The 20558-nt window shown below is 34.9% G+C and overlaps 1 protein-coding gene across 6 annotated transcripts in view; it reads right to left on the minus strand.

The window, feature by feature from the left end:
- TLK1 (tousled like kinase 1) overlaps window positions 1-20558 on the minus strand; it is a 219786-nt gene that overhangs the window by 94591 nt on the left and 104637 nt on the right. For all 6 annotated transcript variants that reach the window (XM_007494354.3, XM_007494355.3, XM_001375937.5 and 3 more), the window contains one exon: window positions 18254-18325. In XM_007494354.3, the coding sequence (XP_007494416.1) occupies window positions 18254-18325 (72 nt within the window). The remainder of the gene's footprint in view (window positions 1-18253; window positions 18326-20558) is intronic.

Here is a 20558-nt window from a genome sequence, read left to right on the forward strand (position 1 = left end):
AACCCTTACCTTCCATCTTAGAATCAATACTGTTTATTGGTTCCAAGCAAAAGAGTGATATGGGCTAGGCAATGGAGGTTAAGTGACTTGCCCAGGGTCTCACAGCTGGGAAATGTCTGGGTCCAGATTTGGACCCAGGACTTCCTATTTCCAGGCCTGGCTCTCAATCCACGAAGCCACCTAGCTGCCCTCTGACACTCAATCTTTTACTCTAGTCTGAAAAAGATCAGTGATTAAATTGTGAATAATAGAAAACTAATTATATTCTAAGAGATTTGATAAGTTAAGAAGATTTCCTAGACACAGATTTGTGAATGATAGCCCTAAAAAATCTTAGATAACTATTAATATGTACTCTGCTGGTACACACAAAATGTACATCTTCTCTATGTCTTTTTCTCCAGATTCAATGTAAAACAAGATCTTCAGAAAAAGTTAGCCTACAAAAGATTTCTTAAGGTTCTTACAAAACCATTTTCTATAAGCACTATTATTAAGATACCCAACTAAAATGCAGTAAATGCCCTTAAACTTCATTCTAAAGACATTTATCATGTTAAATGTTGTTCATGATGAATTCTTAAGAGTCAGCGAATACTAAAATAAGCAATTCACAAAATTATCTTAAATCTACTCTATTTTGTAAAGAACAATGTTAAAAGACTAATTCTATACTAATAATACAAGCAAAAGAAATAGGAGCAATAAGCACATAGGAAACAAAATTATCACATTTGTAGACAATAGAATGCTTTAAAGAGTGAACTAAAAAAGCTAGGTAAAACAATTAACAACTTCAATAAAGTTGCAGGATATAAAATAAACCTTATACAAATTACCAACATTTTTGTATATTACCAATAAAATCCATGTCATTTAAAATACTTAACAGAAAGTATAATATACCTGACAAATTACCTACCAAGACAAAGAGGAACTATATGGTCAGAATTACAAGATACTCTTATACAAAGAGTAACTAGAAAAATATTCATTACTCATGAGTAGGCCAAATCAATATAAAATGATTATAAACCTATTAAATTAACTTACTCAGTACCATATAGCTACCAATATATTGCTTTAGAGCTAGGGAAAAAATAACAAAACTAATCTGGGGAGATAAAAGATCAAGAATATAAAGATAATTAATGGATAAAAAAAAAGGTGGGAAGAGAGACTGATAGTACCCAATCTCAAACTATGCTATAAGGCACTAATCATTAAAATAAGTAAATACTTAGTAAGAAACAGAAAGGTTTATCAGTGGAAGAACAGTTACATAATATATAGAAACAAACATGGTAGCATTATGTTTTTTTGTTTTGTTTTGTTTTGTTTTAAAAACCCTTACCTTCCATCTTGGAAGGCAGAAGAGTGGTAAGGACTAGGCAATGGGGGTTAAGTGACTTTCCCAGGGTCACACAGCTAGGAAGTGTCTGAGGTCAGATTTGAACCTAGGACCTCCCATCTCTAGGCCTGGTTCTCAATCCACTGAGCCATTGAGCTGCCCTGGTAGCATTATGTTTTGATAAATTCCAAAAAAACAGCTAGTGGGACATAAACTGACTACTCAACAAAAACTGCTTAGAAAATTGGAAAGCAGTTTGCCAGAAACTAGGTATAAATCAATATTTCATACTACGTATTAAGCTAATAAAACAGATTTGAACTCGGGTCTTCCAGTTCCAAGTGGATGTATGATTTAAACATAAACAGTGACATCTAAACAAATTAGAGAAGCAAGGAAGAAACTATCTGTTAAATCTATGGATATGGGAAAGAGTTCATAATGAAAATAAGATAGAGAAGATCACAGGATGTAAAATGGACAATTCTGATGACAAATATTAAGTTTTTGGTACAAACAAAAGCCAATGTGGGCAAAAAATCTGAGGAAAAAAACTTGGAGGGCAATATTTTCACAATGATTTCTGATAAATGTCTTATTTCTAAAATAAATAGGAAAATGAATCAAATGTATAGGAAGAACCATTTCCTAAATAGTAATTGATCTAACGCTATGAATAGGCAGTTTTCAGAGGAAGAAACCCAAGACATCAAGTCATTAAAAAGAACATTGTACATCACTAATAATTCAAGAAATGCAAAATTAAAACAAGTCTGAGATACCACCCAAACCCATCAGATTGGTAAAGATGAAAAAAAGGAAAATTACAAATACTAGAAGGTTTGTGAGAAAAAAGGTACATTAACACACTGTTGGTGGAAATGTGAACTATTTATTCCAGTCATTCTGGAAAATGATTGTACCCCATTTTTGGCCCCCCAACACACTTTTGATTTTAAAGCTCATATGATTTGATTTTATACTGAAACTAAGATTTCATTTCCCCCTACAGGCTGTGGAGCTTATTGGGGACCTCCATCCTTTTGTCTTTGGTAAGGAATAGCAGAATGGAGACAGCAAGCTCCATGTTTTATCTATAAACAAGAAATTGTTTGGGTGGTAAAAATAACTAAATGAGCTCTGCAGACCCAAGTGGAGAAGAATTCAAATGTGCCTCCATGCTCTGTATTGCTCCTGGCTTCTGGAAAATCCCCCTCTAGTTTAAGTCTTCCCGTCAGAAAGGTTTGGGAAAAGGAAGTCGAGCACAGGTAGGAAGTTGAGTATTTTTCTTGGAACCAGGTACCCAGGAGGGTGGCTCAGGCAGTCTGTACCAGCTTTCTGAGAAGGTGACTAGATGAGCTAGCTGACCCCATGGTACATGCTTTTATTTCTCTCTCTCTCTCTCTCTCTCTCTCTCTCTCTCTCTCTCTCTCTCTCTCTCTCCCACTTTTGACAATTTTAATAAATAATAATTATAAAATTAAGATATGGAACATGGCTAATTGAAGGAATTTTTGCCTGACTATACATATTTGTCATGGTTTTTATTGTTCTTACTTTCTTAACAGGCAAAAGGAAGTTAGGCAGGAGGGATAGAGAAAATTTTAAACAAAATTGATTTTTTTAAAAAAGTCTTCTTATGCTAAAGAATATTATTCAGTAGTAACAACAGAGAATTTGAGTTCACATTTCTACATGACCTTGAGCTAGTCATCTTAAGCTCTATATTTACCTATAAAATGAGGAAGTTGGTGGTGCCAACTTAATTGTCTCAGTTCCTCATTTGTAAAATGAGCTGGAGAATGAATTGGTAAACCATTCCAACATTTGAGGTCACATTTGTACTTAACTTCCCTTACACTATGTCACCTAGCTCCTCTAACTTGGTAATAGATCTTGCTAAACATTGTTCTTCAGTCATGTCTAAATCTTCATACCCCATGGATCATACTGTTTATCAAGTTTTCTTGGCAAAGGTACTGGACCAGGTTGTCATTTCCTTCTCCAATGGATTAAAGCAAAGAGAAATTAATGATTTACCTAAGGTTAAAAAGTTGGTTTCTGATGCTGGATTTGAGCTTGAGTCTTCCTGACTATAGGCCCAGCACTCTATCCATGAGCCATATAACTCCCTCTAAACTAGGCATCAGGAAATAAGCATACCTTCATGATGTCATATTTTGGAGTTTTTCAAGCCAAAGTTTGTATTCTCACTGGAATAGCCTCCCTAAAACTAGACTTCCTCATCAGGATAAGGCAACAGAGTAGAATTTTAGAGGATTGAGTTCATATACCAAGTCATTAATAGGAATTATTTTCTTAAACTAACCTTTAGTTAATGTTAAGATGGGTACCAACAAAAATTAAATGAAACTGCCTGAGATAGTTCAGTGGTTTACTTTTTTAGAAGGACAATACAAAATATATTTTGATCCAAAGGACAAAGAACAAATTTTCAAAGAAAGAAGTTAATTTATAAATAATGCTCTCTGTTTTATTATATCATTTGACTATGACAAATAAAACAAAGTTTTGTAATTTTTAAGACTGCCAGTTTACACTCCTAACTTCTATTTTTATTTTCATTTCATCACAGAATTCTTGACCTCATATTGAGACATTAAATATATCTCCTAAGTTTTCAGAGCTTCTCATATATCTTAAAATCACACAAAGAATTTGAAATCATAAATATGAATTTATAGAGTAATAATATTTTTGGTAATTAATGTTAAAATGTGAAATCTTAACTAGCAATTAGGCCTAACCCTTCTGAAGAACAATTTGGAAATAAGACCAAAGGGTTCTAAAACTGTGCATAACTTTTGATATAGCAATGTCACTCCTAGATCTATATTCTAGGGCCTATTTGTCTAAAAATATTTATTACAGTTCTTTTTGTGGTAGCAAAGAACTGGAAATTAAGGGGGTTGTTCTTCAATTAGGGAATGGGAGAATAAAGTTATAGTCTATGATTGTGATGGAATTCTACTATGCTATAAAAAATAATGATCAGAATTTCAGAAAAACATGGAAAGTCTTACATGAACTGATGTAAAGTGAGCAGTCAGAAGAACATTGTACACAGTAACAATAATGTTTTTTTGATGAACAACTATGAAGGACACCAAGCTTTTCTCAGCAATATGTGATTCAAGACAATCCCAGAGACTCATAATGAAAAATGCCATCTGCCCTTTGAGAAAGAATTGATGGAATCTGAATTAAGAACCCACCATTTCACTTTCAGCTGCTTTTTTAAAAATTTGAGACCTCTTCCACAAAATGACAAATATGGAAAGATGTTTCACATGATTGCACATGTAAAATCTATATCAGAGTGCTTGCTCTCTCAGGGAGTAAAGAGGTGTGTAGGAAGGGGGTAAAGAAGGAAAGTGAGAAGGAGGGAGAGAATTTGGAGCTCAAAATTTTAAAGAAATATATGTTAATTGTTTTTACATATAATTAGAGAAAAATAAAATACTGGGTTTTTTTTAAAAGAGCTAAAGAATTTATTATAAACTTCTCAACCAAAAAGCTTTTATTAAACACTTACACTTTTGTACCAGGCAACTGGAATTACAAAGACAAAGATTAAAATGTACCTGTCCTCAAGGTGTTTAATTGGAGGAGAGGGGATTGTTTAATACACAAAATAGAGACAATGTAAACACAAAGTTATTTTGGGTAGAAGGTACTAACATCTGGGAGGGAGGAAAATCAGGAAAGGCCTATAGAAAGAAAGAGGATGACTGAGCTGAACTTGGAAGGAAGATGAGAATTCTAAGAAGAGGAAGCACATGCCAGATGTGAGGAACAGACACAGTGTACAACAGCTATATGAAAGAAACAGCAGTAATAAGGATACTTGGATTGGCCTACAAAATGTGTGAAGGAGTAATGCATAATAAATTAGTAAAGTTAGATTATATGATCATTCTCAAAGTAATCATCAATCTCAATTAACAGATGAAAAAACTGAAGCCCAAAGAGGTTAAAGAATTAGCACAAAGGCTGACAATGGAGTAATACTGAAATCCAGGTCCTCAGCCTTCAGAGTTCTTTCTTTTGTAAGTAAAATGCTAAACAAAGGTAGCTGTATTTAATTTTCAAAGTAAAAGGGAACCATTGCAGTTTAGTGAACAAAACAATGAAATGGGTGCATCTGTGCTTCAGGATTATCATTTAGTAGAAGTATTGACTAAGAAAGCATTGCAAGATAAAATGGACAATTCTGACTATATAAAAGTAAAAAGTTTTAGCACAAATAAAATCAATGCAGTTAAAATGAGAAGAAAATTTTTTAAAATTGCAGATAATTTGAAAAATGTTTTATATGCAAGTCAAATAGGGGATTGGTTCAAACATAATACAAGAAGAGCCATTTCCCAATAAACAAATGGTTAATGGATAGGTCAAGACATTCTGGGGTAAGCAATTTGGTTTTAAACCTGAAAAGACACTGAAGTATTTGTACCCTCTGAACCTGATACCCCTACTCAACAATACTCCAAAGAAAACAAAGAAAAGGAGAAAGGAGTCACATTTACAAAAAATATTTATAGTAACACTTTGTTACAACAAAGAACTGGAAATTAAGAGGGTGCTTATTAAGTGGGGAATGGATGACAAATTATGGTATATAAATGCAATATATTGTTGTGCCATAAGAAATGACAAAAGAAACAGTTTCAAAGAAACCTAGGAAGACTTGTATGAATTATAGGAATATAACATAGTAAAGAAAAAGAGTTTTGAAAGATGTAAGAACTCTGACCAATGCAATGACCAACCATGACTACAGAAGAATGCTGATGAATCCATTCATCACACCTCTTAACAGAGGTAATGGACTAGCGGTACAAAATGAAACACTTGTTTTCAGACATGTTCAAGGTTTACATTTGTTTTGCAAGACTATGCTTGTTAAAGGGGAGAAATTTAATGGAAGGAGTATGAAATGAAATTTCAGGGAGAAAAGAAAAGACAATGGCAAGGAAATATCTAAAAAAAATTATACAAGAGAGCAATAAGAAGTTCAGAAAGGAAAAAAAAACCACAGGAAAATTTTGGGAAAAACCATGTTAAAATTACTATTTGCTAAGAAAAATTAATCAAGCTATATGCAACAGAAACTCAAGGCTTCATATGCAATACTTTTTTCCTGTTTTTCATTGTACATGGAAATGAACCTGTTTGCCACGTTCTTGAGTATAAGAAGGAGGATTTTTTTAAAAAAGGAATACCACTTTGGTAGCTATGTGATTGGGTGATATTTTTTGTATCCCATTGTTTCTGTCTATAGTGCTTCTTTAATTATCTTTAAAAGAAATACAAATACAGGGATACTCAAGTAGATTAAAAGACAACCTTATTTAAGTTTTGCAGCTTTCTTTTGGAAAATAAAATGTTTCCTTTTTCTGGGAGATATGAATGGATGACAAAATGAATGCAATGACAAAAACACTGAATTGTAACTCAGAAGTCAGGGTTCCAATCCTATTTCTACCACCTCTTTAGCTAGCTTGACCTTAGGTAAATATCTCAATCTTTTTGTACTTCAGTTTTATCTGGGAAAACAAGAAAGCCGGAACTGATAAACTCGAACCGATAAAACCGATAAACTGATAAAACAAATCTTTTGAATATTTGCCTTTAAAATAAAGAAGAGAAAAAAATCTGTTGACAAGTGACAAAAAGAATACATGTAAGTTTCATATCATGGGAAATTTAAAGGTAGAAAAGAGGGGAGGGAACAAAGGAGAGCAGTAGTTAGATACCGAGAGAAAGACTAATTATAAGCCCTTCATCAAATGAAAAGATTTTGAGCCTCATTAATATACTACTGCTAAAAATGCCTAAAGATTATTTTTTAACAATAGGCACAGTGATTTAATCTCTTGCCCAATGGTATGGACAAAAATTAAGACACAAAAAGACAGATCTTCCACTCTTTCTGTTTTATTTTTTTTAAATCTCCAAATGTATTAACCTTGAGGTCATTTAAATTTATCATTTCTCCTTTATAATTTAATCAGTACCAAATTACTCTCATACAATACCTACTGCTAGTGACTCTTATAAAATCATACATCACTTAGCAAGTTTAACATTTTTCATAAAATCTTGTTTATATTGTAAGTTGCTTAGTATGCCTTACTATTAAAGAATGACAAAATTTATTCAGTAAATTGACACCTTATTTGCTAAATGCAAACACAGAATGATGGAATTTTAGAGATTCAAGGGGATACCAGAGTCCATGTAGTTCAGTCTTGTTTCCATCAAAGTGTGTGTGTGTGCATACATGTGGAAGCTGAAGGCTGGAAAGGATAAATAACTTGTCTATCATCACACAGTAACAGACCCAAGCCTAAAAACAGTCGGTTAACAAGCACTTACCAAGTTCCAAAAATGGAGCTAAGTGCTGAGGAATACAAAGAAAGGCAAGAAAAGCTTCTCACAAGGAGATCACATGTTAAGGAGGGAAACAAAATGCAAATATGAACATACAAGATAAACTGGAGTTTTCTCAGGTTTTAGACAAATTATTTACAAAACACAGAAGCAACTACAACTTTTCTAAGAAACTGTTCCCATTAGTTCTCTATCCTTGTCCACATTTAATAACTGTCAGGTACTCTGATATGTGAAACATTAAGTATAAACTTGTTTTCTCATAAACTATAATCCGAATTACTGTGAATTCTAAAATAGCAATACTGAATTAATGAAACTTTAATGCACCTCTTCTTCTGTATCAATTAATGCTAGTGGAAAATATCTAAGGCAGGTAGGTAACACAGTGGATAGAGCACCAGGTCTAGACTTGGGAGGATCTGAGTTCAACTGTAATCATGGACACTTCAAAATGGACAAGTCACTTAACCCTATTTGCCTAGCTCTTGTCCATCTGTCTTGGAGTTGTGTTACTAAGACAAAAAGTAAAAGATAGATATCTATCTTTTGCTTTCTGTCTTCTTATATACTTTCTGTCATATTACATATAAACACACAATTAAAGTATAACTTTTTAATTAGATGAAATGAAGTGGTAGAATAATATCCATGGGTTTTCATATAAACTTTTGTTTTCCTTATTATGGCTATGATTTTTTTTTTTAGCATTATCATCAGGACTAACAAAATAGGTCAGGTATTATAAAAAACAAACTTAGCAAAGTATGTATTAAAAGCAATATAGCAAGCTACTTTTAAAAGCATATGTTCCTACAGAATATATACCCTATTTTTTCGAGAAAAAAAAAGGCAAGTCAGGAAAACAAAGGTCATAAGACACACTGACTAATGCTTCTGATTTGTTTTTATGTAATAAATAGTAAGAGGTGCAAACAAAGAAGAGTTCATCATCAAGTTAAAAGATTTTTACTAGTAATTTCAATAAATCAAGATGAATATGCACTTTAAATGTGATGGTGACCTCAGGGAGGTCATCTGACAATTTCAAAGAATAAACAGATTTAAATATGATGGAATTTGGACATGCCACAATATGTTCATGGGAGAAAAAAATAGCAAATAAACTATACTCATCCTACATACTATCACTTATGCAAGGATATATTAATCTAAAGGAAAAAGAATATATCAAAAAGGATAGACTGGCACAAAATAAACTGGAAAATCATAAATTCCAGGAAATATTACTACCAATCTGGTGAAAATTAATCAAATCACTAACTCAGAGCTAATCCTTTTTAACCTATGGTATTCCAAAGAATAGAAATCAAAAAGGATTTCACAAAAACCTCTACAATTAGCTCTTAAAAACTAAAAACTGAAAAAAACCAAAAAAAATTTTTTTAACTAGAAACTGAAATAAAAGTCTCTTAGAATTAGCTTATTAAACTCTGCCATTTTTCCCATAGTCTTTTTGAATAAAGAAATAAGAATGTGTATTTTTTTCACCTCCTTAGAATGAAACAAAGCACCATGGTCTGAAAATACTTTATGCTATGCATATTCAAATAGATAAGACAATGTAAATTTAATTTAGGTTTGACTAAAAAGAGGATCTATAAGGGTCATAATAGCCTTTATTAAATAATAAAATTGAACTATTATGAAGAATTTCATGTACAAATTTAGATTTTAAGTCTTATTTCACTATAATCATACTAATTCAAAACTCCTTTACTTCAAAGACCTATAATTTTGTAAGTACTGATACTCCCACCAATACTCATCACAACCTCTAACTTAGTAACTGGTTATTAAGATTGGCTGTGGCCTCTCCAAAATTTGATTCTCCTTTCTGTATTTAAGCTGGACCTTTGATAGCCACCTAGTTAAGTATCTTCCAGAGCAGACAATTCACTGACAGGTAGCCATGAGAACCCAGGATTATCTCCCTGACTACTATGAGATATTCAAGTCTGACTTTTAATTACATAGTCATACAGTTTAAAAGTATTAAAAATGAACCAGATCAATCTTCTAAAAATCAAATGGTCCATCTCTTGTAATCAGAGAGATGCAAATCAAAACAACTCTGAGGTATCACCTCCCACCTAGTAGATTGGCTAAAATGACAGAATGGAAAGTAATGAATGCTGGAGGGGATGTGGCAAAGTTGGTACATTAATGCATTGCTGGTGGAGTTGTGAATTCAACCATTCTGAAGAGCAATTTGGAACTATGCCCAAAAGGCGCTAAAAGACTGCCCTTTGATCCAGCCATAGGACTGCTGGATTTGTACCCCAAAGAGATAATAAGGAAAAACTTGTACAAGAATATTCAGAGCTGTGCTCTTTGTGGTGGCAAAAAATTGGAAAATGAGGGGATGTCCTTCAATTGGGAATGGCTGAAAAAATTGTGGTATATGTTAATGATGGAATACTATTGTGCTCAAAGGAATAATAAAGTGGAGGAATTCCATGGAGACTGGAACAACCTCCAGGAAATGATGCAGAGTGAAAGGAGCAGAGCCAGGAGAACATTGTACACAGAGACTGATGCACTGTGGTACAATCAAACGTAATGGACTTCTCCATTAGTGGCAATGCAGTGATCCTGAACAACCCAGAGGAATCTATGAGAAAAAACACTATCCACATTCAGGAAAAACTGTGGGAGCAGAAACACAGAAGAAAAACAACTGCTTGATTACATGGGTTGAGGGGATATTATTGGGGATGTAGACTCTAAATGATCATCCTAATGCAAACATCAACAACACAGAAATAGGTTCTGATTAAGGACACATGTAAAACCCAGCGGAATTTCGGTCAGCAATGGGAAGGGATGAGGGGGAGGGGAGGGAGGGAAAGAATATGATTCTTGTAACCAAGGAATAATGTTCTAAATTGACTAAATAAAATTTAAAAAAAAAAATCACATGGTCCAACTTCCTTACTTCTATGAAGTAGACTTTTTAGAAAATTACTTTAAAAAGAAAATATACTCTAGACAAGTGTTATCTAACTCAAAAAAGAAACAAGGGTCCCTAAACCATACATAAGGATCCCTTGCAGGTTACATAGTGACAATTTTTAAATGGATAACTATAAACATTTTATTGCATTATTTGTTCACTAAATATTCTTAATTACAGTTATTCTAGTGTTTGCTACACTCTGGAATACTGTTGGCTGAGTGCATCCCATCAGCAATGTGTTTGACACCTCCCCCTAGTATAGTGGTAGTCTCTCGGTGACCGAGAACGACGATTGTCTTTGTGCAGTTTCATCTACGGTGTATCCTCATGTGGCTTTGGAGTCCAAAGGCTGAGGCGCACAGTTTGTGGCACATGGGGCATGTGCCCTGGACACCAGTTGTTACGGGAGGTGCGGTTGTGGCCTGGTGTCGGCGTTCACGCGCAGCAGCAAGACGTCGACGTTGCTCATCTTCAAAGGCGGCGGCGGCATGGTGAATGTGGGTTCGACAGCTGCTTCTGTCAGAGGCAGCGAGTTCTAGTTGCTTTGGTGTAATGCCAGCCCACCTCAAGTTGGACTTTAGCTGATCCTTGAATCTTTTCTTTGGCCGGCCTTGTTTCCCGAGTCCAGCTGACAGTTCACCGTAGAATACCTGTCTTGGTATTCGCTGTGGGTCCATGCGGATGACGTGTCCAGACCATCGTAGCTGGGTTTGGAGGACCAGGACTTCGATGCTGGTGGAGTTGGCTCTGCCGAGGACTTCCTGGTTGGTGATTTGATCCTGCCATCGGATCCTCATGATTGACTGGAGGGAGCTTTGGTGGAATTGCTCCAGCTGTTTCATGTGCTTCCGGTACAGTGTCCATGTCTCACAACCGTACAGGAGCGAGCTGAGGACCACTGCGTTGTACACTTTGAGCTTCGTCGCAGTGCTTACACCGGTGTGTTGGAGGACTTTGCAGCGCAGCCGCCTGAGTGCCTGGCTGGCCTTTTGGATCCTGGCATTGATCTTGTGGTCTAGGGACCCGTCGTTGGCGATGGTGCTGCCCAGGTACTTGAAAGTGTTGACGTTAGAAAGCTGCGTGCCGTCGATTGTAATGCACGGCTGGTTCGTTGGCCTCCCTGGTGCAGGTTGGTACAGCACCTCTGTTTTGCTGAGGCTGATAGTCAGGCCAAACAGTTTTGTTGCGGTGGAGAACCTGTCCACAATGGTTTGAAGATGATTTTCTTGGTGGGCCATGAGAGCACAGTCATCTGCGAAGAGAGCTTCCAGGATGAGTCTCTCTGTTGTCTTTGGTTTTGCAGTCAGGCGGCGAAGGTCAAATAGTGAGCCATCCAGTCGGTATTTGATGTAGACCATAGTGATAATCATTATGCAGTATATCTAGCCTATTTATCCACTATTACAAGAACTATGTTTCATAGAAAATTCGATATTTAATATAGAATAAGGAAAGACTACTTGAAACTGCCCAAATCTGATTAAGGTTGAAAAGAAAAGTCTTGAGAAAAAAAATAAAGGGTGAGAGCTAAAGACAAATTTAGAGAGTAGAACATTTTGTAAGCATAAGATTACATAATATTTAATCATACTATATTGACTGAACTAAGATTCTTTATATTTCACACATGCATAAATATATTCTATAGTTCATTTTCTTAACCTTTATTTTCTACCTTAGAATCAATACTGTATATTGATTAAAGCCTGAGCAATAGGTGCTTAAGTGACTTGTGCAGAGTCACACAGCTAGGAAGTATCTGGGGCCAGATTTTAATACAGGACCTCCAGTCACCTAGCTGTTCTCCTATCATTCATTTTAATGTAAATAAATATCAACTATACTTAAAAGAGCTTTGAGATTTAATGGGAAGCTTCTTTTAAACTTATTTGAAGTTTAAAGGAGAAGGAGATGGGGAATTGAAAGATTACCACTTATTCAGATATTAAACACATTAAATAACATTATATTCATAACATATAGCTGAAATCTATAAATCTATCTGAAAGAATGATAGTGTTGGGGAGTAGACTAGGATAAAGAAGGAAAAGGATGAAACAATTTGGTAACAGAGACCATTTTGGAGAAAGAATAAATGGATTTGGAACAACAGGAGACTACTGGTAGCCACTGAAAAGGATCCCAGGATATAAGAGAAATACAAAAAGGGAGGTAAGGGTTATAAAAGGAACTTCACTTAGTAAAAATCTTGCTGAAAGCCAATTCTGAATCTCAGCCAAAAGGGAAGAAACTCTTTTCCTCCTATATTATCTGAACCAAATGGACCTCTAGCTCCTGAGTCACAGAGTTTAGACTAATATTAGTGATTTAGTCACTCTAAGACAGGAGGAGAGATAGTCCACTTTGAGCAGAGAACAGTCTCTGACAAGAGACTAGCTGAAGAGAGAGTGAGGAAGGAGCAAGAAGAAAAAACAGAATTAGAAGCTGAGAGATCCAACTGGCCTCTCACTTCCAGCTGGGAGCCTGAGGGAAGAGGTAGATCTCCTAGGCTAGAAAGAAGCCTGTCTCTCTGGAAATCAACTATCTCTTTCTGAACTCCTGGATACCTTTCACCTAACTCTCAATAACAGGAATTAAAGCCATTAGTGGATTTTGTGGATTGGGACTTTGAAAAAAGCTGTCCACAGAGATCCCTTTCAAGGATCTCCCTCTCTATCTCTCTCTCCCTTACCAGTCCCTGGACTCCTATATTCAAGTTAGTTAGTATAGGAGTAGGGACTAACAGGCAGCTGGTAAGAAGAGGGAACAAGGCTGAGAAACCATGTGCCCCTACGCTTTGGAGGGCCAATTTGCCAGAGGGGACAAGTTATAGGGCTTCCTACTGACCCTTTTCCCTGCTTGATACCCCTACCACTCCTTCCCTGTTTGAAACCAAATAAATCATCTGTTACTCTAGATAACAGATAACTAGATAGTCTGGGCCAATTTTAACAGTAGTAAAAAGGACTGAAGATTTGGGGAGGGTCAGACCTCTCCCCAAAATGGGGATTAAACCTCTGGATCCCAGTGATCTAAGACTGCCAGACTTAAGGAACAGACATTCCTCCTTGGCAGTGGAGTAGCCCCAAGATCCTGAAGGGAACTGACAGTTGGTGTCCCTGAGGAAAATAGAGGCATAAGAATCATCTTGCCTTTCAAGAACAGATTGGAAGACCTCAAGGGGGGCATAGTGTCATCTTACTAAGGTTTCCCCCTCTAGTCTCTTGTCCTCCATCTCCCAGAAACATTCTCTGAGGAGACATGCACCATCTCTCAAGGTGACAGGCCTTGGCTATCTCCCCTCAAAAGGAAGAGAGAAGAAGAACAATCTCTTCACCCTCTGAACCCATTCCCCCTTTCCCTCCATCATCCTTATTCCTCCCTTTAATCCCTATATTACAACACATAATTAAAAAGACTCTTGTTGACTAAAAATTAACTAACTATATAACAATGTTATAATAATAGGGAAAGATTTCAGATTAAAACTAACTTTAAAAAAATTTCAAAACTATAAGTAGAAATAATATAAAAGGCATTGTGGTTCAGTCATGTCCAATTCTTCACAACCCCATTTTGGGTTTTCCTGGAAAAGATACTGGAATCGTTTGCCAAGTTTTCCCCCAGCTCATTTTAAAGATGAAGAAACTGAAGCAAACAGGGTTAAATGACTTGCCCAGGGTCACACAACTGCTAAGACTCTGAAGCTATATTTGCAATCAGGTGTTATTGACTCTAGGTCCAGTACTCTATCCACTGTACCATTTAGCTGCCCCTAAAAGCCATTTATTACATACATTATAGGACATCTGATCAAGAGCCTTTAAGGTACTAAAATAATTAAATGCTAAGTCCAAATCACACTGAAAACACTGGATAACATAAGAATATAAGTGTCTTGAGACAAAGGTAGAGAAAATTTAGAAGAGGGTTCAATTTAAAGGAGGTATGGATGAGGCCTAAACTGTGCTAAGACAGTAGAGGGTAAAAAAATATTCAAATGTTTAAAATGTTTTCTTCCTTGAGAAGAACATCTACAATAGGTACTTCTCTCTCCACAGTTCCAAGGATCTTTTAATTGCTAAATTCCTTTTTAAGTTCTCATTCATCTTGACTTCTCTACAGCCTTTGACACTCTTGATTACCTCTTTTTTGAAATGCTTTTCTCTCTAGGTTTTCAGAACACCACACTCTCTCCTGGTTGTCCCCTACCTAGCAAGACTGCTTCTTCTCAGTCTCTCTTGCTGAATTCTCATCCATTAGTGTAGCTCAGGATTCTGTCCTGGGCTCTCTTCTATAAATTCTTCTTCAATGATGGATTTCATCAGCATCCATAGATTTACTTATCATTTCTATGCTGATAATTCTTAAGTCTACATATCCTTTCCTAACCTTCTCTGCTGACTTCCAGTTTCACATCTCCAATTGTCTTTTAGGCATCTCAAATTGGATGTCCAAGAGAAAACTCAAATTCAGCATATCCAAAACTGAACAAATTATCTTTCTGCCTAAACCCTCCTCATTTCCTATCTTCCCTCTTATTCAAGGATACCAACATCTTCCCATTCTTCCCACGCCTGAAAGCTGTGTCATTCTTGAATCCTCACTCTCAACCCCACATTCAATCTGTGGCCAAGGCCTGATGACTGCAGCTTTTTAACATCTCTCATATATCACCCTTTCTCTCCTCTGACACTGAAATCATTATGGTGATGGTTTCCATCAACTCAAACCTGGACTATTAGAATACTCTGGTGGAGGGTCTGCCTGCTTCGAGTCTCTTCCCAGCTCCAATCCATCCTCCATTTGACCATCAAAATGATTTTTCTAAAGCACAGGTACAATTATGTCACTTTCCTAACTCAATAAGCTCCAGAGGCCCACTATTGCCTTTGGGATCAAATATAAAATCCTTTGACATTTGAAGGCCTTCATCATCTATCCTACTCCCATCTTTCCAGTCTCCTCATACCTTATTCCCTATCATATAATCTTTGTTGTAGTGGCACTGGTTTCCTTGCTGTTCCACAAACAAGACATACCATTTCTTGGCTTTGGATATTTTCTCTACCAGCTTCCCACATCTGGACTTGGAATGCTCTCATTTCAACTTTCTGGTTTCCCCATCTTCCATCAAGTGCCAAATAAAATAATGTCTTCTAAAGAAAATCTTTCCTAATCTCTCTTAATTGTAGTTCCTTCCCTCTATTAATTATTTCCTCGTTACCTCACAGAGATCTTTCTTATATATATTTGTTTGTGAGCTCCTAGAGGGCAGGGATTTTCTTTTGCCTCTTTTTTATATTTGCAGGGCTTAGCACAGTTCCTGGTATAAAATAAGTACCTAATTAAAATTTATTGAGTGACTAAAAACATGGAGAACCTATCAGCAAGTTGAAGTTTGAGATTTAGTCAATATGAGACAAGCTTTTCCACTATCAGTAGTACCTTAAACAAGACTTCGAATGACTTCAACCATTTTTTCCCAAAGAACAGAAATATAACAAGTATATGCACACATCTTTTTCCTTTTTGGGAGACTGAGGGACTTAGTGTTGGTAGGCTTGCAGGAGGGTTTATTCCCCCAAGTAAGTAATTTCACTTACTTTTTTTTAATAGGGAAAAATCCAAAAATCAATAAAAATCTCAGAAAAAGATTATCACAAAGCAGGAATATCTGTAATATTTTTTCCTTTAGGAAGTTAATTCAGAAGTTTATCTGATTCATGAGGTACAAACAAAAGTTTTTAAGACTTGGACTGAAACAATATTAAAGCTATGTCACATAAAGAAGAAATCATATCGCTTAACACTGAAAAAGACTAACAAAATTATTTAGCAGAAGGTACTCTGCTCAAACCAAGAAACCACACTTTACATTATAAGTACACACTAAATTCAAATCATCCTTGGAAATCTTCTAAAAAGAACAAAAATTTTCTTATAAAAGTTGATTCCTCATAAATAAGCTGAGTCTTAAATGCTGAAATCTATTATATCTATTTGGAAATAAGAAGGAATCTGAAAAATAACATTGGGGGAAAAGATGACAGTGTTATAAATCACTTACATCTTTATTCACTAATATTTCCCAATAAAACCAAATAGGAACAGCTGCTTAATGAAAAGAAATTAAACACTATCTCTAAATATGCCTCACTGGCCTTCATCAAACAAATGGTTATAAAATAGGAGACACATGTGAATTTACCAAATATACCTAATACTATGGAATTATCAAGAAGTGCCTCAAACTCCTAAAAATTGATAGTGAAATTATCTTTCATTACTATTGCTTTATAAGAAAGTCTATTTGAGCTAAACCTAAACCTAAAACAACCAAGGCCCTGGTTGACACTAAATATGAAAATCTAATCTTTGGCAACTAGTTTCAAGAGGGCCTGCTAAAGCTTACCTCAAAGGAACCTACTGCAGATAATGTCCCATTCACTTGTACAGAGTCCTTTCAGCTGCCTGCCAGTTGTCTCTGTGGAAGGGAAAGCCTGATGAGTCAAGAGCCCTATGCCACACTCCTTTGGAGTTTGAGGATGCCTGTATATTACTCCATAAAATGATCAAGTAAATAGAAGATCAGATGCTTATGAATGCCAGACAACATGAAGATGGCTTTTTCAGTACTCTCTCTCCACTAAAGACTAATACCAAATCTATAATTTGAGTGCTGAAAAGCCTGTTGATACTCATTGTCAAACAAGATAGCTACACGAAACCAAGAAAAACCAAAGACTGAAATAGATTAAAATCAGAAGGCAGTTACAATGATAAGGGGAAAAAAATGAAATGTTTTAACTATTTAATGAGATTGCCAGATTGCTGTAAACATCTAGTGAGATGAAACTCCAAAGGATCAATCAACCAAAACTGAAAAATATATCATCAACTATGTTAGAATACTTCAAAAGACTTTCCAACACAAAATGCTTTTTAAAAAATGCTATTAAGTATGGCATGCTCAAAATTGATCTAAACCCCAACTCCAAATATGTGCTTATATAACACATGTATCATGAGGGAAAGAGGTAGAGAAATTCTTTTGATTTTTAATTCTATAAAGGAATGAATACCAATAGCAAAATTGAAAAACAGGAGTATCTGTGCCCCACAAAGGGAAGCATGCATGCATGCACACAAGAAACACATACTTGAAGAAACTAAGAAGGTATAAGAATAGGAAATGTTGATATATACTAAACATTATTTCAAAAATCACCTTATCATCCTAAAATTATTCCCAACTAATTCCAAGACCAAGACCATTTTATATGGATGCTATTCAAGGTCATCTACACACCTGTTTAGACTACAATTTCTAACTGCCAATACTGCTGCAATTTCTGAAGAATATATTTTAATGTTCATGCTATTGCTTTATTTCAATGAGCATTAATATTAACTTTCACTACAAAGCACAATTAATGAAAAGAAAAAGATCTACTTAGCAAAGGTGATCCAGGTTTTTAACAGAATTATACACAATTACATACCTCTGATTCTTTATCACTTAGAGATCCCAAGCTTCCAAAACTATGATTAGAACTTTCATTGTTTGTTGAGGCCTGTTAAAAAAAGAAAAATAACTCTAAGTTAGAAACTAGTTTTTAAAAAAAGGCTAGTCACATAGTGATGAGGGAACTATGTTAAATTTGGTTATAAGAATTAAAATAATAGACTAAATCTTCAAATACTTGAAGTTAATGCTTTATTTCTCCTTGTCAAAGGAATGGGAACCATACTAAGAATATGAAATTAAAAGAGAAATAATAAGAATCATAAAAATGCCATGTTGGAATTGTCTCTTATCCTCAAATTGGCATTATTTTAATTTTAATATAAAGTGTACTTTTTTAAAAGAATGCCCATAAATTTTGCTTTAACCTTAAAAGCTTTACTGATTTAACAAGATGTTATGGAAAATTCCCATTCTAGACACCTGAGTTGGATTTAAATAGAATATATGGAAATGGAAATTATTCTCAGCCAGGATTCAGTTAGTTATAAAGGTTAAGACAGCAGATGAAGCCCTAGACATAGATTATAAAAGAAGGTTTCAAGAGAAATATGATGTTAGCAGATGCCAGGACCTTGGACTAAAGTAGAAAGCGTGAGCTAAGATAAAGTGCAAGGGCTACATCTCCCTAGAATTAGAAAAAAGTATTAGAAAAAAGATTGGAAAACTGAACACAACAGTATTTATAGAGTATATTCAATGAATACCTGAACAAATATATATGTAGTTCATTCAGTCAAGGAGATAGGAAGACAAGAAGAGGGAATAGATTTTAGATTTAAAAAAAAAAATTTTTTTTTTCTCAGCCTCTCCCTGTTCTCCACAAACCATAGAAGGTATCACCTAACAAAAAGATTTTCCTATAGAGGCTGTCTTTCATGTTTCTATTTTTTTCAGTTCATACTTTAGAGGTAGATATTTACAAGTTATTCTTCCAATATTAAATCTGTAGCTTTAAATAATGTTCTCTTGGTTCTACTTGTTTCACTCTTCCTTTATTTCATATAGCTCTTTCCCAGTTTTTTAAAAAAATTAACTTGCTCATCATCGCTTATGGCTCAGTAATATTCCATCACAATCATATACCATAATTTGTCCAGTCATTCTCTAATTGATGGACATCACCTCGATTTCCAGTTCTTTACCACATCAAAGAGCTGCTAAAATATCTTGGAACATAGAGGTTCTTTTTCTTTTTGCCTGATTGCCTTGGCAAACAGACTCTGTAAAAGTATTGATGGTTCTAAGGGTATACACAGTTTTATAACTATGGGTATAATTACAAATTACTCTCCAAAATAGTTGGATCAATTCAAAGCCCTACCAATAATGTCGCATGCTCATTTTTCCATATCCCTTCCAATAGCTGTAACTGACAAATTGTCATTTGTGATTTTATCATTTTAGCCAATTTGATAGATGTGAAATATCTCAGAATTGTTTGTTTTTGTATTTCTCTAATCAGTAGTGATTTAGAGCATTTTTTCATATATCTATATATGGCTTTGATTTCTTTATTCCAAAATGTTCAGTTCATAGCTTTTACCCATTTGTCAATTGGAAGATGGTTCTTATTCTTATTCATTTGACAATGTACTCTATGTATTGGAGATTTGAGACCTCTGTCTGAGAAACTTTCTATAAAAAATTTCCCCCAACTTTATGCTTTTCTTCTAATCTTGGTTACATTAGTTTTATTTGTACAAAATCTTTTTAATTTAATGGAATCAAAATTATCCAATGTACATATCATGATGCTCTCCTATTTCTTGTTTATTCATAAATTCCTTTCCTAGCCATAAATCTGACAGGCAGTATGTTCCCTGTTCTTATCTTCTTATGATCTATTCTCTTACCTCTTGGTCATGTATCCATTTTGAACTTAACAGTGAATGATGTAAGATTCCAATCTATACCTAGTCCCTGCCAAACTATTTTCCAACTGTCCCAGCAATTTTTATCAAATCATGAGTTCTTATTCACAAAACTTGGAGCTACACTTTGTAAAATATAAGGCTACTATAATTTTTAATTAGTTTGTTGTATGTCTGTTCTATTCCACTGGATCTACCTATTTCTTAGCCAGTACCACATAATCTTATTACTGTGCTTTATAATATAATTAATAGATTTTAAAGCTAACATAGTTTCTACTTTTGAGTCAGAGGAGCTGATCCCAAGAGCCAAAAAGAAGACATAAAGAGGATAAAATAGAGTGAAAGTCAAATTGAATCTAAAGCAATTCAAATGGTGACCATGTAGGAACAGAATCTTGCTTTTAA

Source organism: Monodelphis domestica, chromosome 4, assembly GCF_027887165.1.
Source record: "Monodelphis domestica isolate mMonDom1 chromosome 4, mMonDom1.pri, whole genome shotgun sequence".
NCBI classification, from domain to species: domain Eukaryota; kingdom Metazoa; phylum Chordata; class Mammalia; order Didelphimorphia; family Didelphidae; genus Monodelphis; species Monodelphis domestica.